The following is a 23,415-nucleotide window of genomic DNA, read 5'->3' as shown; positions in this document are numbered from 1 at the left end:
TGCTATACGGTTGCCCATAGACCCTATTGACTGTTCCCTTAGTCCTTTTTCCCTTTCCTCCCTCCTCCTGGAGGGAGGAGGGTCTCATCTTCCAGGGAATTGTAGGATTTAAAAAACCAGCTTACATACCTTGGTCGAGAATTGAACCCAGGTCTAGTGCTCGGTAGGTAGCTCTCTTCACCACTATACCACCACCAACACTACATGCTGAAGCCAGCCTAGCATGTACCATTATGATATATCCAAGAGAAAAATGAGCTTGCTTAGGAATTTGTAGGCTGTCAAAAGCCAACTCACATACAATGGCCAGGCCCAGGAATTGAACCCAGGCCTACACCAACACAACACACTACAATCCTACATGCTGAATCCAGTGTAGCATGTACCATTGTGATATATCCAAGAGAAAAATGAGCTTGCTTAGGGAATTGTAGGATTTCAAAAGCCAGCTTACATACATTGGCCGGGAATCAAACCCAGGTCTAGTACTCGGTAGGCTGCTATCCTAGGTAGGGTGTCTCGGTGGGTGTCATTGCTTTATTGTGGACAGACCAGATTTGATCAGCTGGACAGTCACTGTTCTGTCATTCAGCTACCTCAGCCCGGCGACCATATGGGCTGGAAAACCGCCATCACCTGCACTCTCGTCATGGTGTGCACCAGTCCAGCACGGCCGTCACTACACAAACAGCTGTTTGTGGTGAGTTACACAGTGAGTTTGGTGTGTCAGTGTGAAGCAGTACTCTAATTACACTCCCTGATTGATGTATACACATGCAAGATGTTTTAAAGCACTTTAGGACTGCAATTTAGCATTCAATGTGATTTCTGCCCTTAAAACGCTGCTTTGCGCCAAATCCAGATTTTTCCCCGGGACTTTTGGCATCTAACCCACTCATGCATGCAAAAACTCAGATGTTAGACCCCTTGAAACATCTTTTCCATCACTTTTGTGGCCAGCATAAGTGTATCTAGTTTTCAAAGTTCGCCTCCCCATTGAAGTCTATTGCGGTTCGCAAAAGTTCGCGTGAACCGAACTTTTGTGGAAGTTCGCGAACCCGGTTTGTGAACCTAAAATCGGAGGTTCGGGCCATCTCTATTGCCTGGCAGTCCTGCTGATCCCTTTGGCATCAGTAGTGTCTGAATAACACACCTGAATCAAGCATGCATCTAATGCAGTCCGACTTCAGTCAAAGCACCTAATTGACATGATTGTTCAGGGTCTATGGCTATTTGTATTAGGGCTCGTTCCCACTGTTGCGACGCGATTTCGGCCGCATTCCGACGCTTGTAAAAACGCATGCGGATGCGTTTCCACATGCGTTTTTACCCGCGATTTCGCATGCGATTTCGCATGGCAGGGTGCCATGCGAAATTAACCATGACACTGCCAGGGCTAAATAAAATTGAAAAAGGTGCGAAATCGCACGCGAAATCGCACGCGAAATCGCGGGTAAAAACGCATGTAACAAACGCATGCGTTTTTACTATTAAATACATTAGCGGCGATTCGCACGGATTCCCGACGCAGGCGAAATCGTTGGCTCTTTTGTGCGTTTTTTTCACGCTGAAAAAAACGCACCTCAACAACGCTACAGTGGAAACAGGCACATCCACTTGTATTACATGTGCGGATCTGCATGCGTTGGACGCATGCAGATTCGCGATAGTGGAAACGAGCCCTAAGAGGCAGAGGATCAGCAGGACAGTCGGGCAGTCTGCAATTTTTAAAAGGAAATAAATATGTCAGCCTCCATGACCATATCCCTCTCAGTTCATGTTTGCTTTAATGCTGACTGTAACCCCTTCATTTTACTCTGCCATTTCCGCTGTATTTAACCTTAAAGTGGACCCAAATTAAAAATACAAGATTTCAGAAATAAAATCTATTTTCTAAATTATAATAATAAATAGTAGCTTTTTTTCAGCTGCATGATGACAGATATAAAATATTTTACATTTATTGGAGGAACCCCTCCCTTCCTTTCATATTGCCGGGACAGAATCTGGCAGACTGGTGGAGTAGGTGGTATCCGGCAATGGAGGAATTGCTAATGGCTGCCACCTAATAACTCTAGTTAGGAAAAGAGAAGGGTTAAAAGCATGCACTGAAATGCTCATAGGCTTGAAGGAGTGTTTAAAAAAATATTTGGTTTGGGTCCGCTTTAATGTTTTACCACCTGATTGCCTTTCCTTAATGTAACTTAATCCAATCCCTAACCTATTTATTGCTAACACTTGATTTTCCCCAATAAAACTTTCCTTATTCTTAACCATAAGGGCTATGTTAAAGAAACATGATTTTAATGCTCATTTAAACACTAGTAATTACCCGTTGATGTAGGAGGTCATAGGACACATTGTAGGACGAGATAGCAATTACAACAAGATTTGGTGCTTTAAGATATGTATGTGCTATTTTTGATTTTAATGCATTTAGACCCCATTCACACTACCGGTATATTGGCTGCCCAGTATTTTGGCAATCCAGACAGCAGACTCAGAATAGACAATAATATTCTATGGGTCAGTTCTACTAATCTGTTCTGTTTTTGTCTATTGCGGAAAAGTCCTCCTGTGCACATTTTTCGGACAGCAAGCGTTATTATTTGAGAGGTTACAATCAGGGCCGGTTCTCTCATGAAGCAAGGTGACTTGTATCATGAAGCACTTGCATCAGGCGCAGAGATTTCAGAGGCAGCATTTTTTGTATTGTGTGTAGGAGGAATGGAGTGGCTGAGGGTGAGTAGTTTGTATGTCACAGACTTACATCCAGCCAGTGTGCTATTGTATTGAGCTGCAGCATGTCATGTGAGAACATTAAATGAAGCAGAGTAAATTGTTGGCTGATGTGTGATTATTCCAAAATGAGCAAAATGTGGGGGGTGGGGTGCATCCTCACAAGTTTGCCTCAGGCAGCAGAAAGGCCAGAATCGGCCTTGGTTACAATGTGAAGGAATGGGAAGGAAACAAAAGGACGTGGCAATAAACAATACTTACACGACAGTCCGAGCAGCACTCCCCCTCTGCACACTGAGCTCCCTCCTTGATTTTACAGGTAGCGGCGTCACAACACTTGTCGGTACATTCCTGTGGAAACAAGAGAAGGTAGTTATAGTTATAGGGCTTTGATTTTACACACCTTTTAAGTTCACGAGTAACATAAAGAGCAAATTCAGCCATTACGTGCTTTTTGTTGTTGCATAATGCTTGTTGTTTAAAATAACGCATTATGTAATTGTATTGGGCATGCATGTACTTTGTACTGTGTTTTGGTCTATTTAGAAAGTTTCATTCTATGGCAAGACACAGAACATTTATATTGCGCTTTTCTCCTGGCGTACTCAAAGCGCCAGAGCTGCAGCCACTAGGGCGTGCTCTATAGGCAGTAATCACTTTATGCACAGAGATGTAGCGAACGGTTCCCGAACCATTTGCCGGCGAACACGTCACGCACATGCGCAGAGAGTGCCCGGCAACAGGAGCGCGATCTAGGACGCGCACCGCCGGGCAGCGCTGGCGTACTACTCTGGGTCATAGCGACTCGGAAGTAGTAGAAGGCCCAGAGATGTTCGCCCGGCGAACGGTTCGGGCCATCTCTATTTATGCAGACGTGTTATTCTACAGACATTTTCTGAGGCTTACTGACATTTGCTATGCTGCCTACCTACATTATGCTAAGGGTAAGTACAATGTGCACCAGTGTCTTATGATTTAAAACCTTTCCCAGTCTCATAGACTTCTATTATTTTCTTTATGAAGGGCTTCTTCACACTGATTAGCATCTGTGATTCTCGTTCAAAAAATGCTGAAATGTTGCAGAATGGCAAAATCACCGCTGGTGTGAAACAGCTCTTAGGCTTTGTTCATATTATAAATCGCAAGCGCGATAACAAGTGCTGAACACGTTTGTGCGCAATTACTTTAAGTGATTCTTGGCGTTTTCTGAGCGTTAAGGCAATTTTAAGTAAGCGATTTCCTAAGCGCTTTTGTTGAGCGATTGAGATTTTCACTTTCTGGCGTCAGTCAGGAAGTGAACTCTTTGACCCGGAAATGAATAAATACAATGCATTTATTCTTAAAAGCGTGCAGGAAATCGCTATACAAACCACTTTTTCAAGCACTTAGCGATTGCCCTATAAAATTCCATTGAGCCAAAGCGCTCAGAAATTGGTACTGGCAGCTCTTTTCAGAATGGCACACAATGTAGACGCTCATATGTGAACACTCTCATAGGAAATCATTGCACATGTGCTCTGGGCGATTTTCAAAATTGCCAGCGCTTAAAAAAATCTCCAAATGCTCTTAGCGTAAACAAGTCCTTAGTGAACTTTTGCATGTAGGCATGGTGATATCATGATATCACCCCCTAGACAGGTCTCACCTTAAATAAAAGCTGGCAAAAAGCCGGTCCCTACGGCGGCTGGTACCCAAGTTTCTTCCGATAGCGGGCACCCACATTTCCTGCGATATCTCACCTGACACACAGAAACTGTGAGAGCCTGAGCCCACTAACGCATTTGTGTCCGCTTATGTCCTCTTTCCAACATGTATTAGGCCCCCTGCACACTGCAAATCTGATTTGTGATTCCTATTTACAATGCCGATTTTCACTGGATGCTAGCAACACAAGAAGAAAATGCAGACAAAACGCAGCATGCAGTACCGATTCAAAATCACAAATCGGAATCGCATTCCAATTTCTATTTACATGATTTAGTCCACCCACCTGACTCCAATTTCAGGTGTTTTAGGTAATGATAAAGAAAGAGGTCTACTTAACAATGTAAATGGTGAATGATACTTAACCACTTTCTCCTCCTGGACGTAGAGCCATGTCCAGGAGGCCATGTGCGCTCCCGCGGCCAATCGCGCGCGTGCATGCGTGCTCCTGGCCGCGGATCGTTAGCCCAGGAATCAATGAATTGGGCCATGGTGCCCAATCACTGATTCCTCCCCCCCCCCCCCGCAGAAAAAGCGACAGCTTCTCCCGGAAGCCTTGCTTTTTCTGCCCCCTACGTACCCCTACGTCCCTCTAAGCATACATGTTACGCTTAGAGTGACGTCATGTAAACAAACCTAAGGTTGCCATCTTGTGGCCAAAAAGTAAAACTACATCTACATAAAAAAAAAACAAAAAAGTAAAAAACATAAATTTACATTTAAAAAATTACAATTTACTTCCCACCTTCCCAAAAATACCCAAATAAAATGTTTAATAATAAAAAAAAACATTACAATTAAAAAAAAACAACACACACATAAATATTTACCTAAGGGTCTAAACTTTTTAAATATCTATGTAAAGATAAAATAGTTCTATTTTTTTATTTTTATTACAAGCTTGTAAATAGTGATGGATGCAAAACGTAAAAAATGCACTTTTATTTCCAAATAAAATATTGTCGCCCTACATTGTGATAGGGACATAATTTAAACGGTGAAATAACCGGGACAAATGGGCAAATATAATACGTGGGTTTTAATTATGGAGGTATGTATTATTTTAAAACTATAATGGACGAAAACTGAGAAATAATGAATTTTTTCATTTTTTTTCTTATTCTTACTGTTAAAATGCATTTACAGTAAGGTAGTTCTTAGCAAAATGTATCACCCGAAGAAAGCCTAATTGGTGGCGGAAAAAAACAAGATATAGATCAGTTAATTGTGATAAGTAGCAAGTGCAAAGTTCCAGGTCAGCACACCAATTCAAGATTAAGAAGTTTTCAGTTTATTGCTTCATGAGCACAAAAAATGACAATTGTTTCGGGGCCACGGCGGGTCCCCTTCTTCAGCTAGTGCAAAAAACAAAAAATTGTGATAAGTAGTGATAAAGTTATAGGCTAATGAACGGGAGGTGAACATTGCTCGGAAGCATAAAGTGAAAACGACTGAGGGCTGAAGTGGTTAATAGTATACTGTATATTTTATCATGATTATTGAAATGGAGATCAAATATCTGAATGTGGAAAAAGTAAATAAAAAATACCCATGGGGTGCATATACTACAGTATATCACATGACTGAATATGCAATTATTTTTTCTCCCAAGTTACCTCCTAGGAGATAATTTTCATATTTTCTTTAAAAAGACACTGAGGAGTGCCCAAATTTAAAAGAATACACTTACCTGTGGCTTCTTCCAGCTTACCGTAGGTGGTGAGGTCCCTCGGCGTCCTCCTAGCTCCTCTCCCTCAGCCTCCACGGCCCCCGTTACCGGCGTCACCCGACGACACCTGGGCCGGGTGTCGGACCGGCTCTTCCCCGCATGCGCAGACCTGTCACGCCGGCCATCGTGATCACGTGAGGCGGCCGGCGTGATGACGCCATGTGTCATTAACCAGGAAGAGCCGGCCCGATGACCGGCCCGGGTGTCGCGGATGACGCCAGTAACTAGGGGCCAGCGGAAGTTGAGGGAGAGGAGCCAGGAGGATGCCGACGGACTTCACCACCTATGGTGAGCGGATCAGTGAATAATGGCGCACAGCGCCTATGCATAAAAATGGCGCCGCATTAAAAAGATACGCTTATCGCTATTTATCATTAGTACTGCATAATAATGGCGCACAGGGAAAAAAAGAAGAAAAACGGCACACACTAACGTTATTTATCAATAGTGGCACACACTAACGTTATTTATCAATAGCGCCCTTCATAAGCCAAACTGCAGACAGTATTTAACTGCAAAACAGTGAATGGATTTAATGTAACACTGTCAAGGTTAGGGTTAGGCACCACTGGGGGGGTCTTAGGGTTAGGCACCACCAGGGGTTGGTTAGGATTAGGCACCACCAGGGGGGTCTTAGGGTTAGGCACCACCAGGGGGGTGGTTAGGGTTAGGCACCACCAGGGGGGTCTTAGGGTTAGGCACCAACCGGGGGGGTCTTAGGGTTAGGCACCACCAGGGGGGTCTTAGGATTAGGCACCACCAGGGGGGTCTTAGGGTTAGGCACCACCAGGGGGGTCTTAGGGTTAGGCACCAACCGGGGGGGCTTAGGGTTAGGCACCACCAGGGGGGTCTTAGGGTTAGGCACCACCAGGGGGGTCTTAGGGTTAGGCACCACCAGGGGGGGGTCTTAGGGTTAGGCACCACCAGGGGGTGGTTAGGGTTAGGCACCACCAGGGGGGTTTAGGGGTTAGGGATAGGTACAGAGAGGGTTCTGTGTGTTAACGCTAAATAACGATAAGGCTTTAACGTTAAATAGCGATAAGCGGCAAACAGATTAGCGGCAACACCATGCGCCATTATTCTCAGGCGCCATTTTCAGATGGATCCGAGCTGGAAGAAGCCACAGGTAAGTGTATTCTTTTAAATTCGGGCACTCCTCAGTGTCCCTTTAAAATAAGCATTTTACAGCTGAAAAAGTAACCAAAACTTGATTTAAAAAGTACTATCAAAATCACTTTGAGTATTTTCTTGCTTGCTGGTGGCTTAAAAGGAATTTGATGAGGTGTAAACATATCACCTAGGGGAAAACTCAGGAGAAAAAGTGAATTGCATATGGGCTTGTATGTCAGTGTGATATAATTAGTTATTGTATTGCAGTGCATGAAAAGCCTTTGGTAAAGTTTGTTTTCTTCTGGTGACAGCTTGGCCCAGTCTACACAGCTGAGCCTTGATATGTGTGGCTGAATATTTAATGTTATTATGAGGGTATGGTGCAGTTAGTGGTGCTCAGTTCGAGCTCGGTATTCGAGCTCCGAATAGCTGCAGCTATTCGAATGGGCTATTCGCGTACACTCGAATAGCCCATTCACTATTCGAGCTATTCGAGCAAACGGCGCTATTCGAGCTCGGTACCGAGCTCGAATAGCGTCATAGCCCAGATTGATGTCCTTAGAGCCAATCAGAGGGCTCCCAGGCCCTCTGACGGCAGCCAATCACAGAGGGGGACCCTGGCCAGCCCCTACCCTATAAATAGCGGCCGCCATGTTACGTTTCTCCGTCCTTGCCTGAGACTTGCATAGAGAGAGAGTTGCTCCTTTGTGCTTTGGCTTAGCAAGAGCTTTATTGTGGTCATTTACCTAGCGTTTTTGCTCACATACACCTCCTATACACACCTATATTGTTGTTAGTTAGTTAGACATTGTATTTTAGTTAGTAGCTTTTGTGTTACATAGAGACAGACACAGCTGCTGCAGGCTTACAGCTTTAGGCCTCAGGGCCTGCCTGTGTGGGCAGCTGTCCTCCTGTCCTCTGTTTATTTCTCTCTATTCTATACCAGTATTTCTGCTGTCCTTTACTACTGATTGTATTAGTATTGTAGTTATATACTGTAACTGTACTAGGACACTCACTGTCACTGTTCATAGGCTACTAGCTGCTCCTGCGTGTGTGCACTCACTGTCTGTGTACACACACTACACACACTCTATTTCCAAGTTCTGATAACTGATTGATTATTGTAATTGAATATTGTAATTAGTTAGTTGTACTCACTGTTACTACTTACTGTACTAGGAGTCTAGGACACTCAGTCACTGTTCATAGGCTACTAGCTCCTGCGTGTGTGCACTCACTGTCTGTGTACACACTACACACACTCTATTTCCTTTTGATAACTGATTGATTATTGTAATTAGTTAATTGTACTTACTGTTACTACTTACTGTACTAGGAGTCTAGGACACTCAGTCACTGTTCATAGGCTACTAGCTCCTGCGTGTGTGCACTCACTGTCTGTGTACACACTACACACACTCTATTTCCAAGTTCTGATAACTGATTGATTATTGTAATTGAATATTGTAATTAGTTAGTTGTACTCACTGTTACTACTTACTGTACTAGGAGTCTCGGACACTCAGTCACTGTTCATAGGCTACTAGCTCCTGCGTGTGTGCACTCACTGTCTGTGTACACACTACACACACTCTATTTCCTTCTGATAACTGATTGATTATTGTAATTAGTTAGTTGTACTTACTGTTACTACTTACTGTACTAGGAGTCTAGGACACTCAGTCACTGTTCATAGGCTACTAGCTGCTCCTGCGTGTGTGCACTCACTGTCTGTGTACACACTACACACACTCTATTTCCAAGTTCTGATAACTGATTGATTATTGTAATTGAATATTGTAATTAGTTAGTTGTACTCACTGTTACTACTTACTGTACTAGGAGTCTCGGACACTCAGTCACTGTTCATAGGCTACTAGCTCCTGCGTGTGTGCACTCACTGTCTGTGTACACACTACACACACTCTATTTCCTTCTGATAACTGATTGATTATTGTAATTAGTTAGTTGTACTTACTGTTACTACTTACTGTACTAGGAGTCTAGGACACTCAGTCACTGTTCATAGGCTACTAGCTCCTGCGTGTGTGCACTCACTGTCTGTGTACACACTACACACACTCTATTTCCTTCTGATAACTGATTGATTATTGTAATTAGTTAGTTGTACTTACTGACTGTTACTACTTACTTACTTACTGTACTAGGGACACTCACTCAGTCACTGTTCATAGGCTAGCTCCTGCGCATGTTTGCGCGTGCGTGCACTCACTGTCTGTAGTGTACACACACTAAATTTACTTGTGATTACTACTGATTATTGTAAGTTGTAACTGCTAGTTGTACTTCCTGACTGTTACTACTTACTTACTGTACTAGGGACACTCACTCAGTCACCTCACCCACCAACCCACTCCATTAAAGTACCCCACTTTTCACCCGCCCTTTTAAAAAACTTTTGTCTATACGCCCAAAACATCGAAGATGTCTGGAAGTGGCAGCCAGCGCGGTTTGGGCAAGGGGAAGGGCAGCAAGGGAATCAGGAGGAGAGGGAGCAGCATTGTGGCAAGCCGCGGGCGCGGGCGCGCCACCATGCACAGTTCCGCAGCAGCAGCAGCAGCGTCAGTGGCTAACATTCCTCCCATAGCCACTGGCCGTGGACGCCTTGGGCGCCGCCCAGCAGGAGCATCTGCAACTCACGCTGCAGAGACACAGCAGCAGCAGCGTGTAGCACCTGCTCCGATTTTCCTCCAGCCGGGTCGGAAACGTCCCATTGAGGAAAAGCATGCAGACACTGTGGTGCAACTCATGACGGAGGATGAGCAGCCCGCCATCAGCTCTGCATCTGAGGCCTCCACCCTCACCACCACCACCACCACCCCTGTTCGCAGCAGCCGCCCAGCAGGGCCTGGGGAGGAGGCCAGTTCACCGTCAGTTGGCGACCTGTCATTCAGCAGTCTTTTGACCCCAGGCATCATAAATCAATTGTCTGCTGTTGTTGGCGATTTTGAGGAGGAGATGCTGATGGGCACTTTGGGGGATGAGGGATTGGACAGCAAGACTGTGGCGACAGTCAAGCAGCCCATCCATGCATCAGGAGAGGAGTTTGGGGGGTCCTCATCCCAGCAGGACATGTTTCAGGAGGGGGAGGATGATGATGACCCGGTGACAGACAGAGACTGGGTGCCACCACCTCCAGGGGATGTCGTCCTCAGCAGCTCTGAGGAGGAGGAGGAGGATGCTCTTGTGGGCCTTGCAAGGAGGCGCATCATTGCAAGCATTGGCAGCAGCAGTAGGCAGGTCCCACAGCCTGCTGGTGTCTCAGGCTCAGCAGCAGCAGCAGCAGCATCTGCCAGTACCACCACCAGCCGCACCCAAGCCCCCCCCCCAACCACCACAGGGAGACAGGCAGCAGCGCTTCCATGCCGTAGGGGGATGTTTCTGTCACCAATCTGGCGCTTTTTCACCATGCCCACAGTGTACAGCAAGTATGCCACTTGCAACCACTGTCAGCGGAAGTTGAGCAGAGGTGCAGACCCCTTAAAGTTCTGCACCAGCTCGCTCATCAACCACCTTGCTGCGAAACATTTCCACCAGCATCAGGAGTTCCAGAGGCTGAAGGCATCTGGTGCTGGCAGTGGCACCACACCCATCACTGCACAGCCTTCAGCAGCAGCAGCAACAGCAGCCACCCGCCCTCCTGCTCCTCCAGCAGCACCAGCAGGAGTGCGGAAACGCACTGCTCCTCCCCCCTCTGCAACTCCTGCCGCCGACACTGAGGCCTGTTCTGGCAGCCAGTCCTCAGTGGCCTCCTCCGCTGTGTCTGCTGATTCCCGTGCCAGCAAAAGGCCACGCCAGAGCCTTTTGAGCGAGTCCTTCCAGGGGGTGGTTAGGGCTCTGCCTCCCAGCAGCCGTCGCGTGCGGCAGCTGAACGGCTTGCTGGCACGGGCCATGTGCTCCCAACTCCTGCCGTACACGCTCGTGCAGGAGGGGAGCGACATTCGTGCGCTGCTTGCTTGCGCAGCCCCAGACTGGCAGCTCCCCAGCAGACACTTTTTCTCCCGCAAGGCCATTCCTGCACTGCACCGCTTTGTGATGGCCAATGTGGAGCGAGGGCTGGAGCACGCGGTTGGTGAAAGGGTCCACGTCACCATGGACTCCTGGAGCAGCCGCTTCGGGACAGGCCGCTACCTGTCCTTCACTGTCCACTGGGTCAGCTTGGTGGAAGGGGGTGAGGATGGGAGAGCAGCAGCGGGCACAGCAGCAGCAGCAACACAGTGGGTGGTGCCACCCCGCAGGGTCAGGGGAACTGCAGCAGGTTCTTCCGATCCTCTGCCATCCTCCGGCACACCTGGCCAAACCCCCCGCCTCAGCAGCAGCGTGAAGGCCCGCCACTGCCAAGCGCTGCTGCACTTGGTCAGCCTTGGGAAGACCAAGCTGACGGCAACCCATGTGTTGGCCAAACTCCAGGAGCAGGAGAGGATTTGGCTGACCCCCAGAGGCCTCAGAGTCGGAGAGGTGGTGGCCGACAATGGGGCCAATCTGGTTGCCGCAATAGACAGGGGAAACCTGACCCACATCCCCTGTCTTGCCCACGTGCTGAACCTGGTGGTGCAGAAGTTCTTGCGCACCTACCAGGGGATGGGCGAACTGCTGGAAACGGCAAGGAACGTTGTGCGTCACTTCCGGCGCTCGGCTGCAGCCTGTGCGAGCCTGGAAGACGTGCAAAAGGAGCTGGATCTGCCACGCCATCGGCTGATCCTTGACGTTCCGACTCGCTGGAACTCCACCCTGGCGATGTTGGAGCGTCTGGTTGAACAGAAGCGCGCTGTCAAACAGTACCTTGCCCTGGCCACTGTTTCCGCCGCTCAGAGAAGGGACAAGACCAGCAACATCCCGTCCATCGTCCCCGATGATGACTGGAGGCACATGCAGCAGGTGTGCTTAGTGCTGGCTCCCTTTCTGCAGGCCACTAACATGGTGAGCAGGGACCATGCTATGGTCTGCGAGTGGGTGCCCCTGGTTTGTCTGCTGAACAGGGCCCTCGATGCTTTGCTGGAACAGGGAGCGGCAGCCTTGGACCAGCAGGAGTGGCAAGCAGCTGCACAGTCCACCTCTGAGGGGGAGGAGGAGGAGGACTTGGTGGAGGTCCCTGACCTTGCTGCTGATGAGGGGGATCAGCACAGTGCAGCTGAGTTGGTGCGGGGGTGGAGAGAGGATGAGGCTGACGAGGCAGAGGAGGAGGATGAGGACAGCAGCACTGCCGTCGATGTGCCAGCAGACGTGGCCCGCCTCTTCCCAATGGCAGCGCACATGCTGACGTGCCTGCGCAGAGACCCCAGGGTGATCCAGATGAAGCAGAGGGAGGACATCTGGATCAGCATGATGTTGGACCCACGCCTCAAGGGGAAGTTGAGCCAGTTCCTGCCGCCTGCAGGAGGAGACCCAGCGCAACAAATAAGGAGCTTGCAGCAGGCCCTTGTTGAGCGCTTGGAGGAAGCCTTCCCCCAGCCTTCCACCCCCACTGTCCAGCAGCCAGCACAGAGGCAGCAGCAGGTGCCTGCATCCAGCAGCAAGCGCCCCACAGACCTGCTGTCTCTCAGCCACGAGCTCTACAGGACTGTAGAGGCTCCGGCAGCAGTGACTAGAGAGGAGGTGCATGCAGCAGCATCCTCCACCGGTCACAGCCAGCGCCTGACCCGCATGGTGGCTGACTACATGGGGTCCTACAGCGGGCTTGACAGCGATGCCCCTGTTGATCCCATGGAGTATTGGGTCAAGCGCCTGGAGATCTGGAGCGAGCTGGCGCAGTACGCCCTGGAAGTGCTGTCCTGCCCCCCTTCCAGCGTGCTGTCCGAGCGCTGCTTCAGTGCAGCTGGTGGTGTGGTCACCGAGAAACGCTCACGTCTGTCTCACAAGTCTGTGGACAGACTGACGTTTCTCAAGATGAACCAGGCGTGGGTGGAAGGCGAGTTCCTGGCCCCTGTTGTCGGCGAGAGGGGGACATGAACTGGCTAAGAACCATCGTTAATGTGCCTTACCACCCTTTACCACCTCCTGGCTCCTGCTCACTAAGCCAGCCTGGTTCACTTTGACTATTACGTCGCCTGCAGCCACACATTTTACACCTACAGTGGGCTGCTGTGTACTGCCCTTCTGCTGTCTGTCTGTGTTTCCCACTGCCAGGGTACACAGATTTACCTTCTGCTGCCACTCTGCCACCAGCTATTACGTCAAACAATAGCTATATCTGTCTGTGTAATTAGTTGTAAAACCAAAACTACAAAACCATAAAAAAAAAAAAAGGTTTAATTTTTCTGAGGTGCCCGGGTTGAAAACTGTGTTGTCCCAGTTGTGTATTGGACACAATGTGGGCTGCACGACCGCTGTCTGGGACCTCCTGCCTGCTGTGTTTATTTACAGCCCTGGTATCACCGCTAGGTACCAGGGCTATTATGTCACGCTGCCTGCCTCATTGACTGCCTGCTGCCACACACTCATCCTCCTCCTCCTGCTGCTGAATTTACCTCCTGCTGTCTGTGTGTTTCCACTGCCAGGGAGCACATACAATGGCGCTTCCAACATGCGTGCGCCACCAGCTATTTGTTACGCTCAAAAATAGCTGCATTTCTTTAAAAAAAAAAATTTGAAAAGAGAAATAAGTGAAGAAGAAGACGATATAGAAGAAGATGAAGAAGATGAAGAAGAAGAAGATGAAGATGATGAAGAAGAAGAAGATGAAGAAGAAGAAGATGAAGATGATGAAGAAGAAGAAGATGAAGAAGAAGATGAAGATGATGAAGAAGAAGAAGATGAAGAAGATGAAGAAGATGAAGATGAAGAAGATGAAGATGATGAAGAAGAAGAAGAAGATGATGAAGAAGATGAAGAAGAAGAAGAAGAAGATGAAGAAGATGAAGATGAAGAAGATGAAGAAGATGAAGAAGAAGAAGATGAAGATGATGAAGAAGAAGAAGATGAAGAAGATGATGATGATGAAGATGATGAAGAAGAAGAAGATGAAGAAGATGAAGAAGATGAAGAAGATGAAGAAGATGAAGATGATGAAGAAGATGAAGAAGAAGAAGAAGATGAAGAAGTTGAAGATGAAGTAGATGTAGAAGAAGAAGAAGAAGAAGATGAAGAAGATGAAGAAGATGAAGAAGAAGATGAAGAAGATGAAGAAGAAGATGAAGAAGATGAAGAAAAAGAAGATGAAGAAGAAGAAGATGATGATGAAGAAGATGAAGAAGAAGAAGAAGAAGATGAAGAAGATGAAGAAGATGAAGAAGAAGAAGATGAAGATGATGAAGAAGAAGAAGATGAAGAAGAAGATGAAGATGATGAAGAAGAAGAAGATGAAGAAGAAGAAGATGATGATGAAGAAGATGAAGAAGATGAAGAAGATGAAGAAGAAGAAGAAGATGAAGAAGTTGAAGATGAAGTAGATGTAGAAGAAGAAGAAGAAGAAGATGAAGAAGATGAAGAAGATGAAGAAGAAGATGAAGAAGATGAAGAAGAAGATGAAGAAGAAGATGAAGAAGATGAAGAAAAAGAAGATGAAGAAGAAGAAGATGATGATGAAGAAGATGATGATGAAGAAGATGAAGAATAAGAAGAAGAAGACAATATAAAAGAAGAAGATATAGAAGAAGATATAGAAGAAGAAGATATAGAAGAAGAAGATATAGAAGAAGAAGAAGAAGATATAGAAGATAAAGAAGAAGAAGAAGAAGTATATACAGTACTGAACAAATTTCTGGACACAACTTCTCTTTTTTAACTTTTTTTTTTTAAAGGAACATCCCCACATAATCACTTGCTGTTGTTACTTGGAAAAAAAGAGGTTTCTTGCATCATTCACCCTCAAAACAAGTGTTGGAAGCTATTTAAGGCCATTTCGAATAGTCAGCTCGAATAATGAGCTCGAATACCGACTCGAATAGTGAGCTCGAATTCCGAGGTCGAATCGAATAGTAAAAATTATTCGACTCGAATATTCGACTGATCTCGAATAATTTACTATTCGAATTCGACCTAACTCGAATTTTGAAAAGGGGTATTTGAGCACCACTGGGTGCAGTTACCTCCACTGTGCCACAATCACATTCCTCTCCATTTTCTGTAAATTTGTTCCCACACACTGGAGGAGTCATAACATCCTCTCTCTTTGGCTTGTCCTTCATGCAGCGCGGCATGCTATTCAGGATAAAGTCTTGATAGTTCTGGTGGCTGCAGGAGCTGAACTCTCTTGGGGTATTGTGACTGCAAAAGATAAAAAGCATAACGTAGAGGTAAATAAAACTTTAAAGCTGGCCATCCCTCCGTCCTGCCGTCTCTGCCAGCCGGGCCCCATACAAGTGTAAAGTACCTCCCCCCCGCCCGCCCATGCGCAACTCCTGGCCTGGTCGTTCAGCGCCACTTAGAGTGCCAGTATCACGTGGCTCAGCACATGTGATGTCACACACATGCGTCAGTGTCAGGTGTTACCAATGTTAGCAGTGACAGCGGACATCAGCTGAGACCAGGACTCACACTGCCCACCCAAGCATGGGAAAGGGGGTGTGGCATTTTACACAACCCTTTTGCTGCAATGCACCTTACAACCAAGATTTTTCAGCAACCCTATATCCATTTTGGGGGAAAACTGATCGAAAGATCAATTGGGCAGGCAGAGTTCTGCACCAATTCTCTTCCATTTGATAAAATTATCGAATCAAAAGGTTGATCAGGCTGCAATATCAAGTGATTTATGGGCACCTTAAGAATTGTTGTTACTCAATAGAAAACTCTACAGTAGTAAAGGATATAAAGCAGTTTTAAATTTAGCCACATCTGTATCTAGACCAAGCCTACTGCCTGGCCAGTCCAGTGCTGGCCCTGAGCATATACAGCAACCCACTTGTGATCTGGTGGAGTGGCTAGTGAGTTGTGTGAGCTAAGGGAAGGAGGTGGTGTCATTTCAGCAGTACAGTCTGGGCTGGATTTACCATAAGGCATTGTGGGCATGTGCCTACAGGCGCATCATGATGAAAAGGCGGCTCACTCATCCCCTAGTGCCTCCCTCCTTCCTTATGCAGAGTCCTGAGCAGATCATAAATGAGAGGCTACTCACCCAGCTCTTGGCATTCCACTGACCAGTCTTCAGTCTTAATACTGAGGATACTTTTGGTTACCTAATGCTAAGGGACACCTGTAGCTACCACACTGCTAAGGGACACCTGTAGCTACCTATGATGAGCAAAGAAAGTAAGGAAGAAGTGACAGCTGGGCCAGCCAACACACTTGCAGTGCTGTTTGGTGGGGGGTTGTAGGCTCATAGAGGGCGAAGTCTAGGGAGCCAGGACATCTGTGCCTATAGGCTCCAGTGAGGTAAATCCAGGACTTAGTACAGTAGTTCATAATAGGCAACTTATTTGCCTGGCCCTCTTGTATGTCACATACTAGGAGTTGCTGTATCTACTAGATAGAGAATAGGATTTTCAAATACATTTTGACAATACATAGTTACCAGTAAAAAGAAATAAAAAAAATATCAAGAAATGTTTGGTTCTTAAATTTACGCACCTTAAAACAGGGGCCATGATACAAGATTTAGAATCACATCTGCAGGAGTTACCATCGTGATCCATTCCCAGGTTGTGCCCCATTTCATGTGCCATAGTCGCACCCACGGCAATATAATTAGTATTGTGATCCTGAGGAACATATGGAAGGGACAAACATTTCACATTACAGCTCAACTAAAGCTAAGGAGTCATTTGTAAGTGTGGAAATGAGCAGCTCTGTGTATTTTGATTTGAGAATTACACTCATTGGGCTTGTTTCACTATGCGGTGCTAACCTACTTAGCACGTCTAAAGTCTTCAGGCGCGCTAACCAGGGTGCTAAGTAGGTTAGCACCGGTTTTCTCAATCAGATTGCGCGCTAAGTACAGCATGCAAAGTTTTGCGCGCGCAAAGTCCTATGCGCACGCTAAGTCCCATAGGCTTTAATGGGCACTTCGCGCAGAGCGCCCTAAAGTTTTGTGCGTGAAAAGCTCGTTTAGACATGCTAAGGGGGCTTTCACAGGCGTGCTAACAGTTAGCACCGCTTTGTGAATCAAGCCCATTGAGAGCTACACCTGCTGTGGCATTGCTGAGCCTGTCATTGTGTACAGGGCCGGATTTGTACTTTCCAGTGCCCTAGGCCTGCTGCCACCAACCGCCCCTCCCCCTCTTCCCCCCACACACACACACACCACCACCACCACCAAAAATATTCTGTCCAACACTCTGACTAGCGATCACTGGTTTGAGTGGGCTCATTTCAGTTGTGCTGCTCTGCCCCCCATTAAACAAATAATTCCTGTAATTTGCGCTCCTGCCCGAATGTGCACAGCAGCCGATAGTGTTCTGGGCATGCATACTTGAGAAATGACGCTGATGTATGACCGGTACTTGTCAAGGAACTGTAACATAAAAAGATCCCCTGGGGGGTACTCACCTCGGGTGGGGGAAGCCTCCGGATCCTAATGAGGCTTCCCACGCCGTCCTCCATCTGTCAGGGGTCTCGCTGCAGCCCTCCGTGGAGTCCGGGCAGCGGTGACGTCAATATTTACCTTCCTGGCTCCTGCGCAGGCGCTCTGACGGCTGTCGGCTCCGAACTACACGGAAATACCCGATCGCCGTCGGGTCCGCTCTACTGCGCAGGCGCAAGTTTCCTGCGCCTGCGCAGTAGAGCGGACCCGAATGAGATCGGGTATTTCCGTGTAGTTCGGAATGGAAAGCCGCCACAGCGCCCCCGCTGGAGCCAGCAAAGGTAAATATTGAAATGACAGTCGGCACAGTCGCCGGCTGTTCGGAGGGCTGCGGAGAGACCCCCGTGGGACAGAGGACGGCGTGGGAAGCCTCATTAGGATCCGGAGGCTTCCCCCACCCGAGGTGAGTACCCCCCAGGGGATCTTTTGAATGTTACAGAGTCTCTTTAAACTGTTCTAACCAGCAGGGGACTGTTCTGCATGATAGTAAGAAACTCCTCAAATCCTACATAATTGCAGCAGTTTAGAGTGGAATTCTAGAGCTGCAGTACAGTTAAGAAAAGTGCAAATCCATTCCTACACTGCTGCAGATTAAGAAGTGCTTCATAGCAGTTCTCCAGATAGTGCAGCAGTGCAGGCTAGATGTGATTTGTGAAGTGCTCCTCGCCCCTCACTCAGAGCCTGCTGACAGCAGATGTGTTGGTTACTTCAGCAACAGCAATTCCCCTCACACACTGCACTGTCTGAGAGACCTTCCTAGCTCCTCCTATTATACAACAGTTTTAGAAGGAATCTGCACTATCTAATGATTTCTTAAGATGTCTGAGACAGTTCTGCATGGAATTTCTAAAAACCTACTAATATTTTGTCTCAGTCACTCTTGGTTAATTTCCCTGTGTCTCTCTCCTCTAGCACTCTCCATGCTGGAGAAGGTAATAAAGAAAAATGGTGCATAATCCTAATTCCAGAAGACTAAATAGAGAACAAATGACTGCACCCCCTGACATTACCACCTTACGGAAATAACTTCTGTTCCCTATTCAGCTTGGTGTAAATCATCATAGAAACCCTCCCAGTGGCTGAGAGATGAAAAAATAATCCTCACATCTTGTTGTAGCTAGTAACCTTATGCATATTTCTACATAATTTCAGAGTGCTCTCCCCCGCGCTTTATGTTATCTTGTCAGGTACCACCCTTTAGAACACCGTTGAGTCTCCAGAATTCTGTCAGAGTGATGTAGGACTATGGTGATCTGGGAAATTCAGGCGCCTGCCATCGGAAGAAGTTTGGGCGCCAACTATTAAATACCGGGCTGAAGGGGAAATTTGGGAGGTTACGGCACCTAAAAATGACCTTTTTTCACTTCTTTTATGGGATTGGCACACAGTGTGTGTGTGGAGAGGGTGTAGTGGATGACGGTTTAAGTGTATCTGAGATGACATGTGATGAGATAGACATGTGTATATACAGTGGCGAGAACATTAACATCTATGCTGTGCTGTTTCTTTTTTCCATGCCTGAAAGAGTTAATATCCAGCTATGCATTTTTCTCCAGTTGGCACCCAATCAGGCTATAGCGTCCCTTACTGATAACAAATTACAGCTATAAAACACTTTCCAAAGCTGGACTTCTGACTGCAAAGGGTAGATAAAAAGGTCAATCGTTCATGTTGGCGCTTTGAGTCTGCTAGGAGAAAAGCGCAATATAACTGTTATTATATTATCTTATTATCTGTGTATTTTCCTTCTGGGATGCCTTAGACACTGCAATTGAGCAGAGACAATAAAACATTAAGGGCTTGATTCACTATGTGGCGCTAACCTACTTAGCACGTCTAAAGTCTTTAGGCGCGCTAACCAGGGTGCTAAGTAGGTTAGCACCGGTTTTCTCAATCAGATTGCGCGCCAAGTACCACGCGCAAAGTTTTGCGCATAACTTTCCGCGCGATACGGTTCGCAAATTAGCGCGCGAAAAGCTCTTTTAGGCGTGCTAAGGGGGTTTTCACAGGCGTGCTAATAGTTAGCACCGCTTTGTGAATCAAGCCCTAAGTCTACTTTGGAAATGTTTATAACTAAAATAAAACCAAGAGATGTCTAAAAAAGTCATTTTTAGGGACAGGACAGATTCAATTGATTATCTTATTAGTTTATTTTCACCTTGGGTTCACTTTAAGGTTAGCTGTGGGGGTGAGGAGTAGGTAAAGTAAGCTGTGGGGTGGGTGGTTAAGGTTAGCCATGGGGGAGTGGTAGTTAAGGTTTAAGGCTAGCTGTGGGGGGATGGATGGTCACGCCTTAGGGGTGACAAGTGGTTAAGGTAAGCTATTGGGTGGGTGGTAAGGTTAGCCATGGGGAGGAGGGGGGGTAGTTAAGGCTAACCATGGGGGGGATGGGTGATTAAGGTTAACCATGGGAGTAGGTGGTTAAAGTTAGGTATTGGTAGAAGAAGGGGTCAGTGTGAGAATGTGGTTAAATAGCTAGTGGGACAAAACAAACTCAGCTCTAAACCCTTTTTTCCTTGCCACCCTTTTTGCATAGAGGCGGATTTTGGTGCTCTAAAATGTATCTTGTACGAAGACATCTGAGGACCTCTGAATATCTTCTGTCATGTTACAGATGTCTCACCTGGATAACTCCTGCAGAGTGTGTTGTACTGCACAGTGTGCGGACCCAGGCCAGTCCCACAGTAGAACCATCAAAGTCAATGTGCCTGGAAGAGAAACATAGTGTGAAATCTCATATATCAACATAAGCTGCATCTGTAATAGCAATAACTGCAAGTTGCTTTAAGAGGCTTTGGGCCCTTAATCAATTCACTTTTTCTCAAGTTTTCTCCTAGGAGATCATTTTTCATCTTCTGCTTAAAGTATCTTTTGTACTCTGCAATTGAAAAAGTTCCAAAAAGGAGGAGAAAAAGTGCTGTCAACATTATTCTGAGTATGTTCATGCTTGCTAGTGGCTTAAAAGGCATTTTATTTATAATATGGAAATATGTCCTAGAAGAAAAGGTGAATTGGACCAGGCCCTTTTTCTTCTGGGAACAGATTTTGTCTTACCCTCTAGACCATGAACCACACTACACGGTAAAGCTGGCCTAGCATAAACCATACTACCATTATGATCAATTCAATAGAAAAAGTAGCATGATTAAGGATTGGTACTTTTTGAAAAGCATACTTATATACCATAGCTGGGATTTGAACCCAGGATGCAGTGTGCAGTAGGTATCTGTCTTACCCTCTAGACCATGAACCACACTACATGGTAAAGCTGGCCTAGCATAAACCATACTACCATTATGATCAATTCAATAGAAAAAGTAGCATGATTAAGGATTGGTACTTTTTGAAAAGCATGCTTATATACCATAGCTGGGATTTGAACCCAGGATGCAGTGTGTAGTAGGTATCTGTCTTACCCTCTAGACCATGAATCACACTACATGTTAATAGGTATCTGTCTTACCCCCTAGACCATCAACCACACTCAGGGCCGGGCCGAGGCAGAGGCTGGAGAGGCTCCAGCCTCAGGGCGCAGTATAGGAGGGGGTGCCCAATTCATTCAGCTGTCATTCCCAATTGTGTTTGAAGCAGAAAGAAATAAGAAAAGGTGATACATGGCAGTGACTGCAAGCCAGATATGTAGAGATTAAGGTGTTGGGGGGGTTGGGGGCCCTGGGGCACCTCTTAGTGTAATAGCAATCAGTGTGTGACGGCTGGGGTGGGAGGGATGGGGGGGCGCACTTTGCTGTCTCAGCCTTGGGTGCTGAAGGACCTTGTCCCACCTCTACATGCTAAAGCTGGCCTAGCATGTACCATACTACCATTATGATCAATTCAATAGATATGCTATGGTATATAAGCATGCTTTTCAAAAAGTACCAATCCTTAATCATGCTACTTTTTCTATTGAATTGATTATAATGGTAGTATGGTTTATGCTAGGCCAGCTTTACCATGTAGTGTGGTTCATGGTCTAGAGGGTAAGACAGATACCTACTACACACTGCATCCTGGGTTCAAATCCCAGCTATGGTATATAAGCATGCTTTTCAAAAAGTACCAATCCTTAATCATGCTACTTTTTCTATTGAATTAATCATAATGGTAGTATGGTTTATGCTAGGCCAGCTTTACCAAGTAGTGTGGTTTATGGTCTAGAGGGTAAGACAGATACCTACTACACACTGCATCCTGGGTTCAAATCCCAGCTATGGTATATAAGCTGTTTTGAAAATCTGCAATTCCCTACTGGATGAAATAAGAGGATGAAATAAGAGGATGAAATAATAATAATAAGAAGAAGAGAGAGAGAGAGACATAATGCCCAAAGCAAAAAACTCATGATTTTTAACCTGATTCAAAAAAGGTGGAACATTTTTGCCTTGGACATGGTGCAGAACTTCCTTCCTTTCTCGTTTTTATGGGTTCAGGTTGCCTGGTTCCAGCACTGTCCCAGCAACGGAGGTAGAGTGCGGAATTCACTTAATCTTTACCTTAACCCTCTACTCACGTTATGAACTGAGCGTTGTCATTGGGTTTTCTTGGCAACAGATTTTTTTCCCGCCATTCAGAGAACCTTCTGAGGTTGAGATCAGCTGATGAGACCACTTCAATCTGGTTTGTTCTATCCCAGATTTCAATCCCAGTCAGAGCCACAAATGTTTTTAAAGGTTTGTACACCTACAAAAGAAATCCACAAAAAAGATGAAGTTTTACAAAATATATTACCACTGCCTCAATTAATCATAATAAATAATGTATCATTTATCTACTGGCCCTTATTCATTTCACTTTTTCTTTTAAATTTTATCCTAGGATATCATTTTTTATATTTTATTCAAAATCATTTTTCAGCACTCTGCAATTGAAAAAGTAAGAGTATTTTCTTCCTTGTGTGTGTGTTCCTTGTGTGTGTGTTTTCCTTGTGTGTGTGTGTTCCTTGTGTGTGTGTGTGTGTTCCTTGTGTTGTGTCCATGTGTGTTCCTTGTGTGTGTGTGTGTGTGTGTGTTGTGTGCGTGTTCCTTGTGTGTGTGTGTTCCTTGTGTGTGTGTTCCTTGTGTGTGTGTGTGTGTTCCGTGTGTGTGTGTGTGTTCCTTGTGTGTGTGTGTGTGTGTGTTCCGTGTGTGTGTGTGTGTGTTCCGTGTGTGTGTGTGTGTGTGTTTGTGTGTGTGTGTGTGTGTGTGTGAGTGTGTGTGTGGTGTGTGCATGTGTTCCGTGTGTGTGGTGTGTGCATGTGTGCCGTGTGTGCGTGTGTTGTGTGCATGTGTTCCGTATGTATGTGTGTGTATATATATATATATATATATATGTGTGTATATATGTGTATATATATCTATATCTATATCTATCTATATCTCTATCTCTATATCTATAGCTATCTACCTATATCTATATCTATAGATAGATAGATAGATAGATAGATAGATAGATAGATAGATAGATAGATAGAGATAGATAGATAGATAGATAGATAGATAGATAGATAGATAGATAGATAGATAGATAGATACTAGATGATGGCCCGGGTATGTATTTGGCTGGTGTTGGCTCTGCCTGGTGCTTTTTCTAACCCTAACATACAATTACTCAATGACCTAGCTGGTGAGCTTTGCAGTCTTATGCATCAATAATTTGCATTGAAATGAAACAA

At 46.0% G+C, this 23,415-nt stretch overlaps 1 protein-coding gene across 2 annotated transcripts in view; it reads right to left on the bottom strand.

Moving 5' to 3' along the window:
- The window catches only part of LOC137561088 (zinc metalloproteinase-disintegrin-like halysase), a 136,234-nt gene that overhangs the window by 43,618 nt on the left and 69,201 nt on the right, over positions 1-23,415 (bottom strand). For both annotated transcript variants that reach the window (XM_068272331.1, XM_068272332.1), the window contains exons 9-13: positions 22,276-22,445; positions 20,389-20,473; positions 16,814-16,944; positions 15,334-15,511; positions 3,001-3,090 (exon numbers count right to left, since the gene is read on the bottom strand). In XM_068272331.1, coding sequence (XP_068128432.1) covers positions 3,001-3,090; positions 15,334-15,511; positions 16,814-16,944; positions 20,389-20,473; positions 22,276-22,445 — 654 coding nt within the window. The remainder of the gene's footprint in view (positions 1-3,000; positions 3,091-15,333; positions 15,512-16,813; positions 16,945-20,388; positions 20,474-22,275; positions 22,446-23,415) is intronic.

The sequence above is a fragment of the Hyperolius riggenbachi genome, chromosome 3 (assembly GCF_040937935.1).
Source record: "Hyperolius riggenbachi isolate aHypRig1 chromosome 3, aHypRig1.pri, whole genome shotgun sequence".
NCBI lineage: Eukaryota > Metazoa > Chordata > Amphibia > Anura > Hyperoliidae > Hyperolius > Hyperolius riggenbachi.
The sequence above is the reverse complement of the archived record's forward strand: the minus strand, read 5'-3'. Positions and strand labels throughout refer to the sequence as shown.